Genomic DNA, 21,316 nt, shown 5'->3' on the forward strand with positions numbered 1-21,316 from the left:
GAGGAGTCATTCCAAATGTGAATTGGTTGCTTCTGGAAGTCATGAAGAGCATAGGCTGCAGCAAACTGCAATCGGTGGCCCATGTCGGTAAAAATGATATGTGTCGCTTTGGATTGCAAGAAACCCTCACTATTTAGCTGAAGTCGTACAGATTGCCAGTCTTGCTTAAGAAACGAAGGCAGAAATCTCCAAATGTTGCATCGTCGACAGTAATCATTGCGGACGTTTGGTACAGAGCCGAGTGCAGGGTATCTTAGTAGAGAAGTCCTTATGAAATCCGAAGTGTGATCAAGTACACCATTACTACACTGGTGGGTAACCATCAAGTATATTACGTTCCCAAACATTTTCGAAAATAGTGTAAGGAGTAAGACTGCTCCATAGTTATTTACATCTGTGGAATCACCCATCTTACAGAGAGGCCTAAAAGTGCCTATTTTAATGTGTCTTCCCAAATACCTTGAATTAATTACATATTACACACTTGTCTGAGAACATTATGTATTACAGGCTCCAACTTTTTACTGTCGTGTTGTAGATATCATTAACTCTATATGAGCTTTTACTCTGGAGGGTCATGATGGTTTCCTTTATTTCAGATGGGGATATGAGAGTACTTTTACTCCTTAATTGCTGCACATGAACCTTTTTATAATGCTTCCACACCCTGTAAAAGAAATGGCGTCATCTCCCTATGGTTTCTACTCTGTCTCTCATTTAACAATATTCCACATTGATTTAATTTAATTGTCTGGCAGTCAATTTGTAACAATGCGTGAGCACTCCGGGACCTTTTATAACTTTTCTTAAAGTGTTTAATTTAAAGTGTTTTATTTTTGTTTATAATATGAAAGTACTTAAGGATCCTTTCTTTTTCTGGCTATTTTGTAGATATGCATTTTTCGTCCTGAAGATAGTCTGCTACCTTAGTAACGGGGGGGGGGGGGGGGGAGACCAGGGGAGCGAACTGCCTTTAAAATGATGGCAAATCTCATTTAGAAATGTGTTGAATTGAGGGTTGCATTAGGCTCATTGTAAACGAATTCCAAGTGAACAGTTTTTGAGCTTACTTTAAAACCTTTCATTGTGTTGTTAATCACCTTTATTGTTTCCTTTGAGTATTTAATTTAACAGACTTCACACATTAGTAGAATTCCCAGTTTAATTTTACTTCTCAAACATATCGTTCTTGTTTACAAATACACAATATTTGACTCATGGCGACAACAGTACAGAAAGGTGATCTTTCTTGGCATCCAGCTGAAATGAAAGTAAATGTTTGTAGAAAAAATATACCTGTCGGGCCTATGATTCCCTTTACTCTTCATTTGCGAGTTAAAGAATCTTAACACGAATCGGGCCAAAGCGAGCTTTTTACCGCAGCTGCGTAAGAAGGTTTGATCATACAGCAGGCCATCTTGCTCGTGGCTAAATACCATTTTCACATCAATGTCATGGAAGATTCTGATCTTCACGAGATACGATTGACAATTATGCATCTGCCACTAGGCCAAAATTTTTGAAATATTTGGACACAAAATTCGCTAACACTAACGTTATTTTTCCGATTGCTGTCCAATCCGTTTGTTCAAGGATATGCTGAAATGAGGTCTGGTAAATGGTATTCTGCCTTGGGGCGAGTGGCTGGCACGTGTAGATGCTGTGCGGCTGTCTGTGCACGGGAAGCGCGCACGCGGGAATCGGTTGTGGAGTGACGCAAGCGGGCGGGATGTAATTACAGCTGACGGCCGCAGCTATTACAGCGGCCAAGGCGCCGCCGACGCTAAATCCGTCCGGACTGGCTTGCCACTGTGCCATGAGTTCCCTTGCGACAATCTGCTCACTTACTCGCTGACTGATGGGTAATACGTGGCTCTGTGAATCATGACAGAAACTCTCGCTTTTCACATGGGTAACAACGAAAATGATGTTGCCGTCGTTTTCATGGGCTGCTGACTTCCTAGAGCGCAATCAAAATACACTTTGTCTTTGTCATGCCGGCCTATTCATCTTCAGCGTTTAGTTTCAATACGAGGAAATGTTCTGCGGCGACAGGCTCTTCTCTCATAAAAAATTGTAAAATATCGTGTACTCTTCTGTAATTATCATTGTTTTTCATCTGGATTTCTCTGTACTACAAGTATACCATTTTCAGCCACAGTGACCATCTGAAGATGACGGATGTTTTGCATAATAAAATAGAGATTTCATAAAAACACCAGCCATACACATGCAGGCAAATTTTCAGAAGAGTTCTTATTCTTCCAGTCACAAATTATCCTACCCAGTATTAACTGCGAGTCTTTTCTAAGGGGTGTAGGATGTCAAACCGGCCGACGGGAAAGCAGGTCATGCACTACAGGAAATGACATGTCTTCCATTTCCTCGAACATATATGTTTTATATATCAAACTCATCAGAAAGAGTGCGCTACAAAATGAACATATTTTTTGAAATATCTATTTTTTTGTAATTTTTGACGTCGTATCTATATCGTTTGCGATAGAGGGGGGGGGGGGGGGCACTATCAAGTTTTTGCCCCGGTTCGGAAATATCATAGATCCGGGGCTGTACACGTGTACGCTATCTGATCAAAACTATTCGGCCACCTATCAGTAGAGAATAATGTGGGGTGTGTCCAACCTTCGGCTTTACAACGGTCTGAAATCTGCCGGGCCACATTTTCCGTGAGGTGTCTGAACGTCTGTGCAGCAATGACAGCCCCAAGAACCGAAACAAGGGACGACAGTGATGTTGGACTCCAGCGTCTAAAGCAAAGTTGACGTTACAACTCATCCCCAGGGTATTCGATTGGGTTCAGGTTGGGACTCTGACAGGCCAGTCTCTTTCAAAAATGTTATTATTTACAAACCATTGCCTCACAGATCTTGCTTTATAACACGTTGCATTGTCATGCTGATACAAACAGTTATAGTCTGCGAATTGTTCCTCTACCGTATGCGTTACAAAATGCTGTAAAATGTGTTCGTGTCCTTCCGCATTTAACAATTCCTTAAGCGCAATGAGGGGACCTCACCCTAGCCACAAGAAACATCCAGTACCGCAATACCGTCTCTGCTTCACTATTGTCACTACACTTTGTGGCAGGTATCGGTCTCCAGGCATTCGCCAAACTCTAAATCACTCGTTTCTTATCATCCACTGTACAGTAGCGCCGCTCTTTACATACCCCTCAAGTGTCGCGTAGCATTAACTAGTGATATACGTGGCTTATGAGTAGCTGCGAGACCATCGTACTCCATTCTTTTTAACACCCTAAGCACAGTCAGCTCGACTGCTGGTTGCACTTTGGTAACCACGAATGATTCCTTCCACTGATTTCATGCGATTTTGTACAACCAGCCGCCGCAGTGCTCGACGGTCCCTGTCAGTAAGTAAATTAAGTCTGCCTGGTCTAGGTTTAACTCCTCTTTTTCATTTCACAGTCACGTCACCACACAGCTGAAGTGTCAAAAAAATGGCTCTGAGCACTATGGAACTTAACATCTGTGGTCAGCAGTCCCCTAGAACTTAGAACTACTTAAACCTAACTAACCTAAGGACATCACACACATCCATGCCCGAGGCAGGATTCGAACCTGCGACCGTAGCAGTCGCGCGGTTCCGGACAGCTGAAGTGTCCTTGATGGCGTTGTTATTCAGTAGATCCAACGTGTGAGGTCACTGAGCTCTCCTGAAAGATCCATTTGCCGTTACAGTTTCTCTACTGAACCCAGTACTCACCGCCTCCTTTTACACTGGCAGGTCCGCCTCTAGTGACAGCTACTGCTCAGCTCCGCGTTGCGTAGGATTGTCCGGATATTTATGATCAGATGGTGTAAGGGGTTCTTACGCTAGATGATGGTGGGACCCCTGGTATGACTGAGCGTTTCTGACTTGGTCGAATACTGTCACTATAGTAAAGATAGGTATACAGACGTGTAAAGAAGCCACTGAATATTCCTGCGTAGTTCGGTGGCAAACAATGGCCATTCGACGCAATTCCAGTTACAGCTCTGCGTTTTTAGAATAACCACACAACGAAAGTGGTGAAAGATCAGACATACCATTCTTTGTTTCTGTACTTCTATTCTCCAATAATAAAAATCAGCTGTTGCGTAGCCCCTAATCCAGTTGAGACGGGAATCAAGGGGATCCATAACACTCGTGGAGGGAGTAGTGGCTTCGTGGTTCTGTATTTGATTCATAACTAATAAAACCTCTCGCCACCTCCATAGCGACCAGTAATTGAAGATTCCATAGATACTGATACAGGAGCCATATCAAAAATTACGCACAGAGGACCGAGCGAAGTGTCTACGAAACTGTAACTCTGCGCTTGTTACCAGAAGATGTGAAATTCGTCAGCCGCAGTCTAAATTTAGGTATTCTGTGGTCCCTGAAAAATCAGTGGAACTGTGTTCGTGGTGGTTACGTAGCATGCAACGGCGAAAATAAAGCTCTTGTATCATTTCTAAGGACTTGTACGTTGACGCCAGCCATACGGTATAGAATAAAATATAATTAAAATAAGGATTGATGATATATAGAACAACAATTACACTAGAAGTGGTCATAACACGCATGCTCAGCTATATGTTATCAGAGGTTAACCGTAACCATACGTGCTGAATAAAGAAGTTAATATGAACGAGGGAGATTAGTGGTTAACGTACGGCAGACTTCGAGTTTATTAGAGATTCACTACAAGCTCTTAACTAGACACGTATGGGGAAGAAAGCAGGACGTAGCTTAAACGTACCATCCCAACATTCTCAACAAGAAGCTATGGAAACAGCTAAAATCATAAATATGTCGGGTGAACGGTGATCTGAATGCAATCCTCCGGAAAAGGATCCTTGTGTGAATCACTGCTCCTGCACGCCCGCTAACTGGTAACGTGGACCAAAACGTTGTGAGTAGTGGAACCCTGTTTTTATGATTATTTAACAGTCTAGTCCTTCCACACACCACCGAAACAAGTAAATCACTTTCTGTTTTTTTTACGACAGAATTAAAAACGTTTTTAAACACATCTGTAACACTCAAAAAAATGTTTTTTCTTAATCTTTGTCACCTCGGCAGCGCAAGGAAGATTTCTGATGATAGTATCGAATCGGTGCGACATTCTAAAACATAGTAAAAAATTTTCAGTTTTGAAAGCTCTGTTCATCGATACTATTTTTTTTTTAATTTTTAAAATTCCGTCTTAGAGGTCTTATCCGTCAAAATCTAGATGCAATGAGCTGGCACCTTAAGCGGCAAAGAAGGCATAATCCACCTAACAAGAAGGATTTGCTAGCTATTATAGCTCAACAACTGATGTGAGCAGATGGAAATTATCGTGTTGTTCCGTTTTTACTAAGCGCTGTGATGCCGAGAAAAAAATTAAGTAGGCCACTAATATAATTACATCAGCTGGCTTGCATTTCCTAGTGCAGAAAAAAAACAAAAAGTCCGCCCGATAATCCCAAATGAGAGGAATACGCTATTTCAGGGGTTGTCGGCCTACAGATAACATTTCTCTGATTCTGTGGTATCAGCCGAAATTACATCATTGTTGGCTGCACGAAATTGCGGCAGAAGCAGGTGAATATGACCTAAACAGATTGAAAGTATCAGATATGATGACGTGTAAAGAGGATGTACGAATCATGATGGCTATGGAACTATCAAATCCGACAATTAACATGCATTTTACTTGTAAGTATCAGAGTGATTAAAGTTGTTGCGGGAGAGTTCTCAAAACGTCGGTCTTCACATTATGAGAGAATGGTTTACGCCATCCGAGTGCCAAATGCATTATTCATTTGGAGCATACAGACTACTTGTATGCATTCTGTTTGAACTACACTATGTCTTGCAAATAGTTAGAAATGTTTAAAACTGGTAACCGGCATGACACTTCATGATACGAAATATATCACCCGGGCACTACATTATGTATAAAGCATATAGCTAGTTATAGACGTGAGTCAGTTTTCGCAGATATTGTCGGGTCACCTTGTTATTGTAAACCTATGCAATTTTTGCTAAGTAAGAAAATGTGTTTGTCCTTGGTGGGCATAGTGTGATGACGGCACACTTCTTTATGTTTAGTTATGCTCTGACTTTTTTGTTAGCAAACTTTAATTGCTGGATTGGCGTTATGTGCTATAGAGGTTGCTCTCGACATTTGAAGCCGATACTGTTGATATCGCAATAGGGCGAGCTTCGTCATGTTGACAAAATCACAAAATCACTACCAAAGTAACGAGAGCCAATATTCTCCTTTCCGCCTATTAATGCCAAGTAATTATATTACGTTCGTGGAATTAGTCTATTAACGACTGCTCGCGAGAAATCTCTTGACTCAGAAGGTGTATGGAACACGGTAAATGTAATTCCTCCAACCTGTCCACATAGTTTATTTTTTTTTTTAGACACATTTCTCAGACGAAACCAGTTGTTAGTTGCAATATTTACTTTAAGGAAGAAGAGCAGAACGACATTATATTCTTTGTGGACGTCATCATTGTGTACGCCGCATTGGCAGAGTACGCAATCGTGAAAAAGACATGATACATTAGGGGAAAAGCGCGAAATGTATGTTGGAAAAGTAGTACGTTTTCTCACTCGTGTTGGAACATGAGCTCTCGAAAATTCTTGTTTAAGACTTTCTGCGATGTACAACGTTGTTCTTGTAATGTCTTCGACAGCAGTTTGTGAGCTTTTAAGTGACACGCTCATGCTGACTGAGCATGTCTTTCACGAATCGAGCTGCTCTTCGTTGAAACTTTATATCTGTTAATCCAATTTGGTAATGGTCACAGATGGACGAACTGGAGCCGAATATTGGTCAAACGAGGCTTTCCTAAGGAACTTCTTTCATGCGGCTTTTTAAGATTCTTCCAATAAATCTATTCTCGGAACCACCTCCCCCAGAGCTAGATTGTGTTGTCGTTCCCATCTGAAATCGCTCCGCACAAAAACTCCTAGATACTCCAGTTGCGACAAATTTCTATGGATGATTTGCGATCTAGTAGTTAAACAACTTTTTCGTCTGTTCACACGAATTTTATTACATTTGTATTTAGGGTCAGCTGCCTATTTTTGCACCAGCATTGGCAAGTCTCCCTAAATTTCGTTAAGAACGATATATGAGTTTTACTTTCTACAAAGTCTTTAATACATCTGCATATCTATTCAAGTATTTCGTATGTTTGCGTTTCAGTTACGAGGTGACATTACGGAACAACATCGAAGAGTCTGGAAGTCCTGACTCGACATCAACCTGAGCACCTCTGTTTACTGCGTTCTGGATATCATTAACGGCAGTGCAGATTTGGTTTCAGATGCCGACGCTTGCGGAAACCATCTTGAGTAGCTACTACAAAGGAGTTGTTAGGTCTCCGGAAAAGTCGTCATACTCCAATACAAAATATGTTTAGCAATTATACAAGAAACTGACGTCAGTGAGATAGGTCTGTAATTCTGTGCGTCAATAGTGCGACCCTGCTTATAGAATGGTAAAAAAAAAACTGCGCCTTTTCTAGTTATGTTGTTCTAGCGAGCTACAAAATATTTTTTGTTGAAGGGGGTCATTTCCTCTGCACTTTGAGTTAAAATGTGACGGGAACGCCACCAGATCCACTGGCGTTTACTCTAAAGATCGATTTGAATTATTTCTAAGTTTCGCATTCACTCACTTCAATACATCATTTTCCCATCAGTGCGCACGTAGAAACTGCATTGTAATGTAAGTTTCTCTTGAACGAAACGTTTTCTATTAACTCTTAGTACTTTTGTTTAGGGGGATTCACAGGTACGTGTTGTGTCAGTGATTCCGTCTGTCATACTCTGCACTTGTCATCTAGATCCAACGTGGTTTCTCTGCAGTAGCAAATACCATCTAACGCTGACTGGACCGCTGTAGGACACATGTGTGTGCCATCTATACTCCTTATTTTTTTGTTTTGTTTGAAATGGTTTGCTAATTTGGTTCTTGGATTCAAATAGTGTGTGGTTCTCAAGCCAGTCTGCAGTCATGCGTTTCATACATAACAAATCAATCATTTCCAGTACTATTATTAGGAATTCTAATAAGTATAATTGCATAGCTGGCCGCTAAAATTACAATACTACGGACGTAGTATTCAACGAATGTCAAATTAGCATATGTGTAGTACATGCTTGGATATGCAGACGATCAGCGTTTCAGCGAACCACACAAAGTGTAGTGCGGTTATAATTAAACTTTCGCTACTTGAGAGGCCCCCCGTGAAAAACTAGTGGTCGTAGGACAACGAAACTGTATGGGAACATTTATAAGGACATGCGGAAGAGAAATAACGAATAAACCAGTGAAAGAAACACATTTTGACTTCCACATGAGAGAGTAACATTGGTCAATTGGGTAGCATGTTTGCGATCCTGGTTACAAGTGTTGCTCATTGTGACGACCATCTGCAACCATGACAGCCGAAACCACACTAGAGATTTCTCCACTGCTGTCCGAAACATCTCAAGTGGGATGTTGGCTATCTCCCTCGCTGTGCTCATCTTCAGCCTCCAACGTATCTTAATGTCCTGTTGATGAACCCTCTCCTTAAGGTAATATCACAGCCAGAAATCACATGGGTTCAAATCTGCCGATCTTGGTGATCACGCAGTTTGGTACGATTGGCCAATGTTTCAGCATTCTCTAAGTGTATTGCGGAGTGACCGAGGGAAGTCACGAGCAGTGTGAGTTGGAGCTCCATCATACATCAAAACAGATGAGTCCGAAGCACCTCTCTCCCGTAGAGTAGGGATCACGTGTTGGCGAAGCAGATCACGGTAACGCGCGCCGTTCATGCAGCATGTCCTTGGTCCTTGGAGTCCGACTTCCTGCTACGTCGCCGTAGCAGTACCGGCGCCAAACGGCAAGTCATGATACTATCACTACTAACAATTTAGATCCTGCAGCGCACAAGTCAAGTTTAGTGTTGTCTCCTTCAAAGTAGTTCCCTTCTGATTGCACTTTTTCCAGCGCTCCTGCCATTGATGATAACATTTATGGAACTCATCTTCTGTAATATCCTCCAAGACCCTCGTCACAGCTTTTTGGACATCTTGTGTTGTTTTAAAATGGTGTCCCTTGGTAGCCGTTTTGACTCTTGGAAATAGAAAAAAATTCGCACGGAGCGATATCTGGTGAATAAGGTGGCTGTGGTATTACTGAAATTTGTTTTGAGGTTAAAAATTGCTGTACTGACAGAGCGGTATGGGATGGCGCATTATTGTGATGCAGAATCCAATTATCAGCAATGATGGCACGGACACGAAGAAGACGAACCGTTTCTCGATTGATGTTCAGTTCTTCTGCAATCATTTTCACGGATAATTTTCAGTCAGATGGTACGAGTTCACACACCCTGGCCAAGTTGACATCCGTCCGTCCTGCGGTCTTCATCTTCAACATTCGTTCTTCCTTCACTAAACATTTTATGCCAACGAAAAACTTGAGATCTTGACATAACCTCCTCCCCAAAAGCCTTCTGAAGCTTACCGTGAGTTGTCATCGCGTTTTCACTCAATTTAACGCAAAAATAAATGGTATACCATTGCGCAATATTATGCGGTTCCATTTCCGTGATGAGAGACACAAACATGTGTTAACTTATTACAGCACAACTCACGACTGAGCAGTTGCATCGATGTGTTGCTTGGAGTATAAGCAGCTTATAGACCAAAGTCAAAGATATTGTGCCTACACAAGTCTGCAGGGTTGCCACATCTTGCAAAGAAAATCAGTCTCATTACTTTATTGTCGCACCTCTTAGCTCTCCGTTTACACTGGCTCAAGTACCGAAAGTTCTTATTACACTCACTCTGTAGATAGGAGTAATGCTATCTGTATCATGTTTATAAGGAGAGATCATGCAGCGGGTTTCTCATTCGGAAATCACATCTGAATGTTGTTTGTGAGAAGATCGTGTTGTGACTCGTTTAAGGAGAAACGTCTACCAGCTCGTGTCGGGGTTCGACAGCAGTGGATTGTGGACTAAGGAAATGCAGTTTATCAATCCGTGATACTGCTACTCGCGTTGATCTAAATGCCACGACTATCACTGGAATATAGGTTCGATGTTAGTACGAACAACGGTAGGAGGTGCTGGCGATTATAAGATGGCCAATAAGTTTTACGTTTGACACTATGGACCTGCCGTCGGGTGTAATGTGGCTGCTCCGTCTGCCTTTGTGCATAGGATGGATCAGGAAGCGTCCAAACTGCCCTAATTACGAACCCAATCTCTAGTGGTAAACAATGTCAGCGATTTTCAGAGTGAAGACCTGTGCACTAATAATCTAGTTCGGACAGCGCAAAGCAGACAGGCTTTGTCTACCCCGCTTGGGCAAATACTAACTCACGGTAGATATTCAATACCTTTGAGCCTTCCGTCTTTAGATTCCTCAGATGCGGAATAACGATGGCCTGAAATATGAGGACCAGGTACCTCATTACATTTTTGAAAAATGAGCATAGTATGTCTCAGTCGGAGATTAACAAAAAAACTGACGAGAATATTTACAGTAAAAACAGTTTTCTCTGAAGAGAAGTTATGACTACTGTTACTGACTAACTTCATCAACTTGATAAGCTTCTGGGTGATGAAGCAGAAATAGTGCCTAGCTGTAGACTGTATGGATATGGGAAGTGATCCGTATAACCCTAATTTGTGAAGTTTTCACAAAATGTTAAACCATCAAGTTGTATTGTTTCCTTTTCTGTGACAATAAAAAGAGCATTTAGATTTTACCAGCGTAGGAAGGCCTTGTGCAGCCCTCTTTTCAGTATTAGATTGACTGAAACCATACGTGATGCGACTAAGGAGAATTTTGGCCTCTCGAACATAGGTGGGTTGCTGATTCACCATACACCCCATGGTCTCCCCAATGCAGCTAGAGAGCGCGACATTACTACACTATCTGCGTAAATACAATCCTTCCATGGTTCCAGGAGCTCTATGAGATCTGTCTTCTTTTAACTGTGTGGAAATTGTCATGTTTGCCAAATTTGTTTGTTAAAATATGCGAGGAGGTATTCCTTTGTTAAGCTGTAACAACATACAGTAATGAATCTTTCCACTAAGAGAAGTTGTGAATACAGCGGAACTCAGTTCCCATAAGGGGCAAGGGCAGTTGTACTCTTCCTCGTCGTTTGTCGCTACCGACCTGTCGTTCTGCTCTGCAGCCTTCGCGTAGTCGCATATGTTGCTGTCCCTCTGTTTGCGGCGGCGATAATATATCTCCTTGCTAGCTGTGGCGGTCATGCTGGCGTAACGTTCTGCGATTGCTTGGACAGTGGATACAACGTTTGTGCATAGAGTCTCTCGTGCAATTACAGTTGATATTGAGAACCTGAACTGTGCTCCTACTTTTAAAGCACTGTTCTGTTTTTCAAAAGAATTCATACGGGAAATTGAAATATTGAAAAAATATCGGTGTTTACTTCCCATTAAGCAACATACGCTTATGCGAGGGTTGCAGGGCAGAATGAGGTCAGTAGCGACAAACAACCGTAAAGTACAGCTGAAATGACGCGAGTGTCCTGCATTAAAGAAGCGTAGATTCCCAGAAAGTGTAAGACAATCGAAGATTTTTCCCATGGAGCAGTTAGGGAAGGAACACGATATCATCACTGTACCACAGAAGGAGGAATATTTGGGGGATTCTTCAGAGTCTCGCTGCCTACTGGGTCACTTGGTGGCAAGTACAATGAGCAAACTGTTACGTTACTCTGGGCATATAATGTGAAATGGAGGTGCTTGCTGGTCTATGATGAGAGCAACATTCACCGGTCACTTAGCATTCTCACCAGTGAAGTCGTCCTTATCCGTGAGCGTCACAGGATTTATAATGAGTCATCTAGATGCAGATGCATTAGTTCTCCAAATGGATCCTGAACCAATGTCCTATTGTCATCCTACCGCAGAGGTTTCCTTTTGTGTTCCTCTTTCTTTTCACTTAAGTGATGACTTGAGGTACTTCTATGTCATCCCTGGCGACGTATACATCTTTTCCACTGCTGTCTGTTAAGTTGTACGGAATTTATTAAGATGTGAGTGTAGGCGTAAATCAGAGAGTTAAAGAACCATGAATAAAGTGTGGATGATTCAAGAACTTGAACTTAAAATGCTGCATTTGTTTTCGTTTGCTAATGCACATTTGTGAGCAGGTGCATTGTTTTAATGAAAGACGGCTGTTCTCTTTTGCAAAACAGATCTCTTCTCACCTGTGTAATATTTCCCAACTGTTGTTTTACCCCTTGTAAAGCGAATCAGTATGAAGAATACAATTTAAATTCATCAATGCACTGGCCTTAACCTTTCAGCCAAGTAAAACATATTTCGCCTATTTTTCCACAGGCAGAAAGGCTTCCACTAAATGATTTGATTGTTGACATGTTTTGGAATGGTGGCTCTACTTTTCATCCTCAGTAATAAATCGGCGGCAACATTAGTTAAGATTCTCTCTAAATATTGCTACCATCTTTCAAAAAGACAACGCTCGTCTTCACATGGCGCGTGTCCCTAATGTGTAGTTGAGGTACTTTCTTGAACAGCAAGATTCCTCAATATGTTCCTAATAGCACATGTATGGGACGAACTCGGTTGTCAATTACATCTCATTGCCAATATCCAGGATGTAGAGTGCCAGTTACAACAGTTGTGGGCCAAACTGTATCAGAAGAAAATATAATGGCTATATTATATTCCAACCAAATCCGTACACGTACCTATGCTCAACAGATAGTAACTTACTACTCAAAAGAACTAGTAGAACACTCTTTGTTAATTTAATTTTATTTGTATCACTGAGATAAAAACGCATCTCGAGTTAAATTTCTTTTCATTTCCTCCTTTACTTCCCGGTGTTTAATGTTTTTCATTGTAACTTCCTTCTTTTTGTTTTTCGTTGCATCGTAATATGTGGCTCACAGAGAAACCATTAAATTTACAGCAAGTGGAAAGCGTTAGTATAGTTTTCGTGGATTGTTGTATGTTACAAATGGTACTACTAAATTTCTGCGAAATAGCCCCGTAAATTTACTTCTTAAAATGATTCCAGCATACTTAACACATCTTTTCATCCTTCGAAACAATTAATAAAATCAGTATTCGTCGCCCATATTGTTCAGAAGCCCTTCGTCCGTAGAGTGTTGCAGTCGTTTCAGTTCATTTTCCACTTGTGCAAATGAAAATCAGAACTAGATGGAGAATTCGCAAGAACTTCGATGGTTCTTACAGCTAAATAGGAATTACAAGCTTCTGCCTGATGTAACAAAGCGTTGTCATGATGAAACAACCAACTGTCGCATTTCTGTATTTGGCTTGAAATTGTTATTGGTTTGCACAGATCTTCCAAGATTGCTATTGTTTTGCGTGCAATTTCTCGGTTACGTGTTTTTGAGAGTCACACACATAACATTTCAACGCTCTGCTCCTCTTACGGTGAAGAAAACAACGACCGTTGTCTTCTTGGAAGATGTCGATTTTAGTCCGATGATTGGCGCGTTGCCTTTAAAAACGATATTGCATCTTGTTTTGCGATTTTATGGGAACGTAACGATGCGGTTCACTGTATATGAGCACGTCTGAGTGCCAACGATAGGTCGTCTCCTCCATTGTGAAGGCAAAATCCACAGAAGCTTGTGGCAATGTAGTCTAGCGGTTCTAGGCGCACAGTCCGGAACCGCGCGACTGCTACGGTCGCAGGTTCGAATCCTGCCCCGGGCATGGATGTGTGTGATGTCCTTAGGTTAGTTAGGTTTAAGTAGTTCTAAGTTCTAGGGGACTGATGACCACAGATAGTAAGTCCCATAGTGCTCAGAGCCATTTGAACCATTTTGGCAATGCTTGAACCCTCTGAATATGGTATACCATGTTTGCTAGCATCCTGAAAGCATTAGTATCATCTCATCGAAGTCTTCATGCAGTGTCAACACTCAAGAGAAATGTGTTACGAAACTTCTGAAGCCACTGCGATGTCGCCTGCTACTAACCGATCAAAATCATGGCCAGCCTGTCAGGGATAGCTTGAGATCTGGACTGTAGCAGAAGTATGGACTGGTCTAAACTAAGACTAAAGATGGTTGTGACTTGTACATCTGTGCAACACTTTCCTAGTGCTCTCCATATATGGAAACCGTGAGAAACCATGTGGAGAATAATTTGTAACATCTGTAGTGAGAGCTGTGGAGTGCTAATATAGCATGAGCTTATGTACGAAACTCGATTGCATGTTTGCAATATGAAAAAGCGATAATGTAAGTTATAGATCAGAACTAGCAGTAACGATGAACCGAAGAAGATTTTGATCGTAGATTAACGCGAAAGAGTGCAGGCGTGAGGTAGTGGTTGGTATATAGTACCATTCGACATGGTGAAGCACGGTATGGTTTAATATGCTCCCAGATACACAAATCTTTCGAGAATTCGAGGCCGTTTGAAATCCAGCTTCTTTCGTGTGAACCAAACTGTGCATCTGTCACTTGCTTGTCATATGGTCGAGATAGGAAACTGTCAGGCAGTGTAGTGAAGTTTCTTGTTTTATATTGTGTCGCACTTGTATTATATGCTCCTTGACTAACGCACAGCCAGTGGGAAATGAGTTCCAATACCGGTGGCAGCCGTGTCTGTGGCAGTCCCGTCCTGACTCAGAGCCGAGCCTTATAAATAGCGAGCTGCCTCGTGTGGCCTGGGTCACTGATCCACTGAAGTAACCGCCGCCAGCCTTGTGAAACTTCTGGCAGCGAAAGTTCCCCATTACGACATTAACCGCAACGCGTCATCAGCTCGTACTATTGTATTTTCCCATGATCTACTTGGGCTGCCTTGCCGGTTGAAACCACGACTGTGACATTGAAGATGCCTAATGTTTTAAATAGCCGATTCAAATCTGCTCTTAAATTAAATAATTGTTTTCAGAGGCTTCCTGCAGAGAACTTACTCCTTCGCGTACAAAGACACTTTTTGTGATACTAGGTAATGTCGTCAGTTCTAGAAACAAGAATTTTCTTAGATGACTTCTCAGATTTTGCTTGGCGCTTCTAACAGTTGCTACGTTCGTTTGATTCATTCTCTCTCTGTTTCTCTCTCTCTCCGTGCATGTGTGTGTTTGTTCGCATATCTATCCGTGAGACTCATTAATAACCTAGAAACTCTCCTCGATGCAATGCGCATTCGAAGTTAGATATTTAGGTTTCATTTAAGCACATAACTAAATCTACACAACTTTTAATCTTGTTATTTTCCAAACTGATGGCATGTAGCTAAAGTAAACGTAGAAACATGTCGAACTACACTCATAGCCTTTTCGCTAGTCTACTGTATGGAGGGTTCTGTTGCATCATTTTACCTCTATTGGACTACAAAATATTACAAGTATACTAGCGAAATGATTCTTGCAGTTGACGCATAGATAATCTTCTGGAACATCCTGCGAATACTCAGATCGGTTCAGGTTGAACAATTTCTCTATAAACTAAATTTACTGTAAATTAAATAAAAAAACACTGCGCAACGAAATTAGAGGATCGCTCTTCAAAATCAGGTAGCTATCTCCCATTGCGACGCACCTACATTTCACCCGTTCTTTTATCGCCTTTGCGATGGAGGCCAGAACAGCGACACCCAGCGTTGAAATCACGCGGGTTTCTTACGAGTGACCGAAGGAAACATTTCAGACACACCGCCGCTCAGAATCGACATGATAAGCCCTCAGGAAGCAACGGGCGTCAATAAAACCATCCCTTCCCCTGGGGCGTTGCTTCCCACACATTTTCCCATCGAAAACGACAGTTTGAAGAGCGATGAGCAACAGGACGAAGTTCTCGTCAACCTTTAACTCTGCTTCCACCCCTCTGGGCATTTCAACCCCACTCTAAGGACATCGACGGGCTGCAATCCCATCCGACGACATCTGACACTTGTGGTGTGTAGTGCGACTACAATTTTTGCTCTGTTATACAGGGTGGAACCACTAGTGACCGTTCAAACCCATTCGACGAAACTTGAACTGTTTCAGTCCTCTTGTGGTGTGATTTTTGGGAGGTGTGGGGGGGGGGGGGTGTTAACGTAAATAAAACGGCAAATTGTCCTTCCAAGACCCCCAAGTTCGGCAGTGCCTTCGGCACCGTTAGTAGTAGTGTGCCTACCCTCAGACGCTAGAGCAGCCGCAAGACTAATTTGCAGTCGAGGTTTTCAAAGTGCTCCACAAACGTGCATCGGTGGTACTGAGGGTGTTGCCCAACTGGTTGGTGTTAGAGCGACCGTTTGTCGTTTTATTAATGCATATGACAAGATAACATCCCCTTCACCACCCTTCCCCTCTCATTCCTATGATCACGCAATAGGAGGGGGTGAAACAGAAGCGCTGAAAAAGCATAAAACTCCTTCGCTGCTTCGTTTCATGAACAAATTTCGTCGAATGGATTTGAACGGTCACTAGTGGTTCCACCCTGTATACCAGAGCAAAAGTTGCAGTCGCACTACACACCAAAGGTGTCAAATGTCGTCGAATGGGACTGCAGCCCGTCGATGTCCTTAGAGTAGAGTTGAAATGCCCATAGGGATGGAAGCAGTGTTGACTTTTTGTCAAGATTGTCCTCATGTTGCTCATCGCACTTCAAACTGTCGTTTTCGATGGGAAAATGTGTGGGAATCAACGCCCCAGGGGAAGGGGTGGTTTTATTGACGCCTGTTGCCTCATGAGGGCTTATCATGTCGATTCTGAGCCGTGTGAAGTCTGAGCCTTGGTCTCAACATGATAAAGGTGGACCCACGTCTCATCACCGGTTATTATCCTCGTAAGAAACATGTCGTTCTCATTTGCGCTACCCAAAAGCTCTTCACGATTGCGAGCCGAAGGTCGTTCTGGTCTTGACGCATGAGCCATGGGACGAACTTGGCGGCAACACGATGCATTCCAAGATGCTGTGTCAGGATTTCATGATATGATCCAACTGAAATGTTATATTGTTTTGCAATCTCTTGGGCAGTCAGTTTTCGATTGGCACACACAATTTCGTTGGCGTTCTTGACATGAGCGGACGTCCTAAACGAGGATCATCTTTAACATCCGTCCGGCCATTTCTAAACAGTGTGAACCATTCGTAACACCGAATACGACTTAAGCACTCATCACGATAGGCTTTCTGCATCACTTGGTGTGTCTCTGTAAAGGATTTTTTAAGTTTCACGCAAAATGCAATACAGACGCGTTGCTTCTTCAACTGTGCCATCTCGGAATTCGCAAACTGTGCGACACAACGTTCTGCTCAATACAGCCGGCCGGAGTGGCCATGCGGTTGTAGGCGCTACAGTCTGGAGCCGAGAGATCGCTCCGGTCGCAAGTTCGAATCCTGCCTCGGGCATGGATGTGTGTGATGTCCTTAGGTTAGTTAGGTTAAATTAGTTCTAAGTTCTAGGCGACTGATGACCTCGGAAGTTAAGTCGCATAGTGCTCAGAGCCATTTGAACCATATTTTTACTCAATACAACACTGAACAATAACTAGCAGATATACTACAATGAAGCTTCCGGCACTTACACATTAAACATAGTCGTGTGAAGGGTTCTGACCGCATTTCGCTCCAACATATCATTGGCGCGAAATTACGAATCTTACGAAATTTTAGCAGACGTCGTATGTGTCGTTGTCCAAAAGCTCAGGTCTTCCTTCTCACGACACGTTTCATCGCGATTGCACACTGCATAACTCGTTTGTTTATCTTTTCTTTGTACCGGCTGGTTATGTACTGTCACAGTATAACGTAAAATGAAAACGAATAAGGATACTTATTCTGCCATTAGCGTTCTGGACATTTGCAGCGAATGCTGTTAGTGAAATGCAAAAGAAAGTTATAATTTAATCCAAGAATTGCTAGATACTGATGTTCACGAAGTGGCAGCAATAATTGAAGTGCTGAAAGACACAGTGTAGGCTGTCAGACAATTGTTGACCTCCAAGGTAAGTGGAACTGCTTGATCTGCGTGTTTACCCAGAACAGATGACTATCCCTAAGTCAAACGTGCCGAACCCATGAAGAGATTCTCATTATATTCAAAAATTGTAGAACAGCAAAAATCAAGAAGACAACACACAGCGGCTCTAGGCCTTTGACGAAGATTCTAAAGTGACTAGACATTAGTCGAAGCGTATAGTCCATTTTGGATAAAAATTGCGACTGAATATACAGAATGTTCAGCTGCTCCTGCCGATGTCATTTTATGCACTCCTCAATATTATATCTGGCCTTCAGAAGTCACCCACGAAGTTTTCATATTCTCTCGCTCGCTACGCGCAAAAAGTCTTATTAAAAAAGTAAACAGGATCTTCATGTGGGAAATTTAATAGAGTTAAATTTTGTGCTGGGGTACGTTTTCAAGGAGGCCACGGTTTTCGAGATATTCAAGATAAATGTACAAAAGTGACGTTCAAACACACATCCACCTCCACGCTAATCGCTCACCAGTCAGGATTTCTAGTATGTTGTTCTTCGCACCCCCTCTTACAACTTACAAGAATTTCCCACTATATGAACTATTCCCAATATTCGACCATTTTTTGGTCCCTATTAATTGGACTATTACGCCACCAGAATAGGCAGCTATTTCGTCAACATTATTGATTTAAGCTTATCCGTGAGGGTAATAGAAGGACTACTTTTGTAAACATTACATTAAAATTTGTTACGTTGACAATATGATCCAAATTTAACCCTTTCGAGCACTATTGTTTCGTAGTCAGAAGGCCTTACGAATACAACGATGAAATTGTTTGTTTTATGCTGTTAAAATCATAAATTTTTTGGGTAAAATTCACACAAACGTCAATTTTATAATTTTTAAGTGCTCTATGAAGCCAATGGCGTAGTAAGGCTAGTCAGTGAAGACCAAAAAAGGTCGAATATGGGAAATAATTCGTGCAGTCGCAAATTTTGTACAGTGGTAGTGTCATGAACAACATACTAGAAATCCTGACCGGTGGGACAATGGGGTTGCGTTTGAAGGTCGCTTTTGTAAGTTTTTCTTGAATAACTCGAAAATTACGGCCTCTAGCGAAAACTTGTCCCAGTACAAAATTTAACTACATTAAATTTTCTACAAAAATGTTCTGTTATTTTTTCTGTAGTACTAGTAGTCTGCACATAGCGTGCGAGAGAATATGTAAATCTCGCTCGTGGTTTTTGAAGGCGGGATATTATGTTGAGGGTTGCATAAAACGACATCACCTGAGGCAGGTGTATCACCCTTGACGCCCATGAAATGAGCTGAAATATTTACATGGAACTATTGACTTACCTTCGTAGATGATGGGCTCCTTCTCCCTGAAATAAGTGAGTGCGGGGAAGTTCTTAATGCCATACTGCTTGGCGAGTCGCTTGTCGTTTATTTTGACGAAGTCCACGCCGAAGGTGTCCGTGTCGTCATCGATCTTTTCGAGCTCCTCCAGCACCTTATCACACGTCAGGCAGCTCCGTGCGTCTGTAAATAAGAGAAACATCACTATTAAGTGCTATTTTCTCATATAAGCCGCTAAGTCGCAAGAAATGTCTCACCAGTATTGCTGAGACGTGACCATATCAGCGCCGGCCTCGGTGGCCGAGCGGTTCTAGGCGCTTCAGTCTGGAACCGCGCGACTGCTACGGTCGCAGGTTCGAATCCTGCCTCAGGCATGGATGTGTGTGATGACCTTAGGTTAGTTAGGTTTAAGTAGTTCTAAGTTCTAGGGGACTGATGACCACAGATATTAAGTCCCATAGTGCTCAGAGCCATTTGAACCATATTGAACCATATCAGTAACAAGTACGTTATTGAAGAGCCACAAGGTCAGTTACTCTCAGAAATTAAAGGTGATACTGCTTGAGCTATGTCTACAATTTTACAGCTTTCTCGTACAAGTACAAGTGACTGCTCCTAGCCTTCCAAACCGGATTCAGATCGAATTAACTGGGAAAAATTTGCTGTTGGTTTCAATAGTGAACTATGTTACGTTTTCAAATGAGAGATTTCTATGTAACACGTGACTGACACGTCAGCGACTCGTCTCGAAGACGGGGAAGGAAGGAAGATAGCGGTTTAAGGACCCACTGACTTCGAGGTCATTAAAGACGAAACACAATCTCAGATCGAAAAAAGGGTGGAAAATTAGAGTTTAATGTCTCATCGACAAAGACATTATTAGACAGCTCAGCTCGAATAAATTAAGTAATCAACTGTGACCTCTCTAACTGAAGAATTCCGTCATTTGCCTTAAGTAATTAGGAGAAATCACGGAACATAAATACGGATGATATAACTGAATTCTGAATAAGAGCAATATCGCTGATCAAAACTCCCCTTTAATGCAAAACTTTGTATATCATGCCGTTCCGTCATTTTTGTTCCCACATAAGTGGGTGGGTCGCGGTATTTTAGAACTCTGTTTTGTCGTGGAAATCGATTTTCAAACCGAGTTACAGCGAGCCGTGGGTGAGCGATTCAGGTCATAAAACGGTAGAATTCTCTTCACAAATCTTTTTAGGACTTCCTGATTACCGCCTGTGTAATCGTCCAGTCACAGAACGGTAAGTTAAAATGAAAAGACAATCCTATTATTATGGTTTACTTCAGAGGGTTTACAAAACTACGGCGAAAAATCTGTTTTGTTATGTGAACTGCAGAGTTCTGAGAACGATTGCACAACAACTAATCCTATCGAAAGAAGATTAGAAATCCATAAATATTTCTTTCTCAAACATATAATCACAGGCAACTATTTAACATAGCATGAAATCACGAGACGTGGTCATCAGTCCTCTAGAACTTAGAACTACTTAAACCTAACTAACCTAAGGACATCACACACGTCCATGCCCGAGGCAGGATTCGAACCTGCGACCGTAGCGGCCACGCAGTTCCAGACTGTAGCGCCTAGAACCGCACGGACACTCCGGCCGGCAAAAACCAAGAGCAATCACGCTGTCTGCATCCAGCCATTTTGTACAACAATGAATGAACATTTTCGCAGTAGCACGTGTCAGTGATGTAAGCCACCTATGGGAGATTCGCGTATATGGTGCATAAAAACAGTTCGATAGTAAAGAGTTAGACGTAGGGACCAATCCAACAACGTGCGGATGATGAGCCACCTTCGGCTACTTCGCTTTTAGTGCGTAGAGGTGTCGCTTTGCAGCATTTCACTCGGGAAATCATTACTGAACAACAATGTATAAGACTCTGTACTGATCAGAAAGAGCGACGTAACGCAGTCGTTAAGTCACTGGATTCACTTTCGGTAAAACCAGGGT

General features: G+C 42.1%; 1 protein-coding gene across 1 annotated transcript in view; it reads right to left on the bottom strand.

Annotated features, from left to right (window-relative positions):
- Positions 1-21,316, bottom strand: part of LOC126260960 (uncharacterized) — a 473,264-nt gene that overhangs the window by 341,305 nt on the left and 110,643 nt on the right. Inside the window, exon 2 of the mRNA XM_049958484.1 lies at positions 19,329-19,511. Within this exon, the coding sequence (XP_049814441.1) occupies positions 19,329-19,511 (183 nt within the window). The remainder of the gene's footprint in view (positions 1-19,328; positions 19,512-21,316) is intronic.

Source organism: Schistocerca nitens, chromosome 5, assembly GCF_023898315.1.
Source record: "Schistocerca nitens isolate TAMUIC-IGC-003100 chromosome 5, iqSchNite1.1, whole genome shotgun sequence".
NCBI lineage: Eukaryota > Metazoa > Arthropoda > Insecta > Orthoptera > Acrididae > Schistocerca > Schistocerca nitens.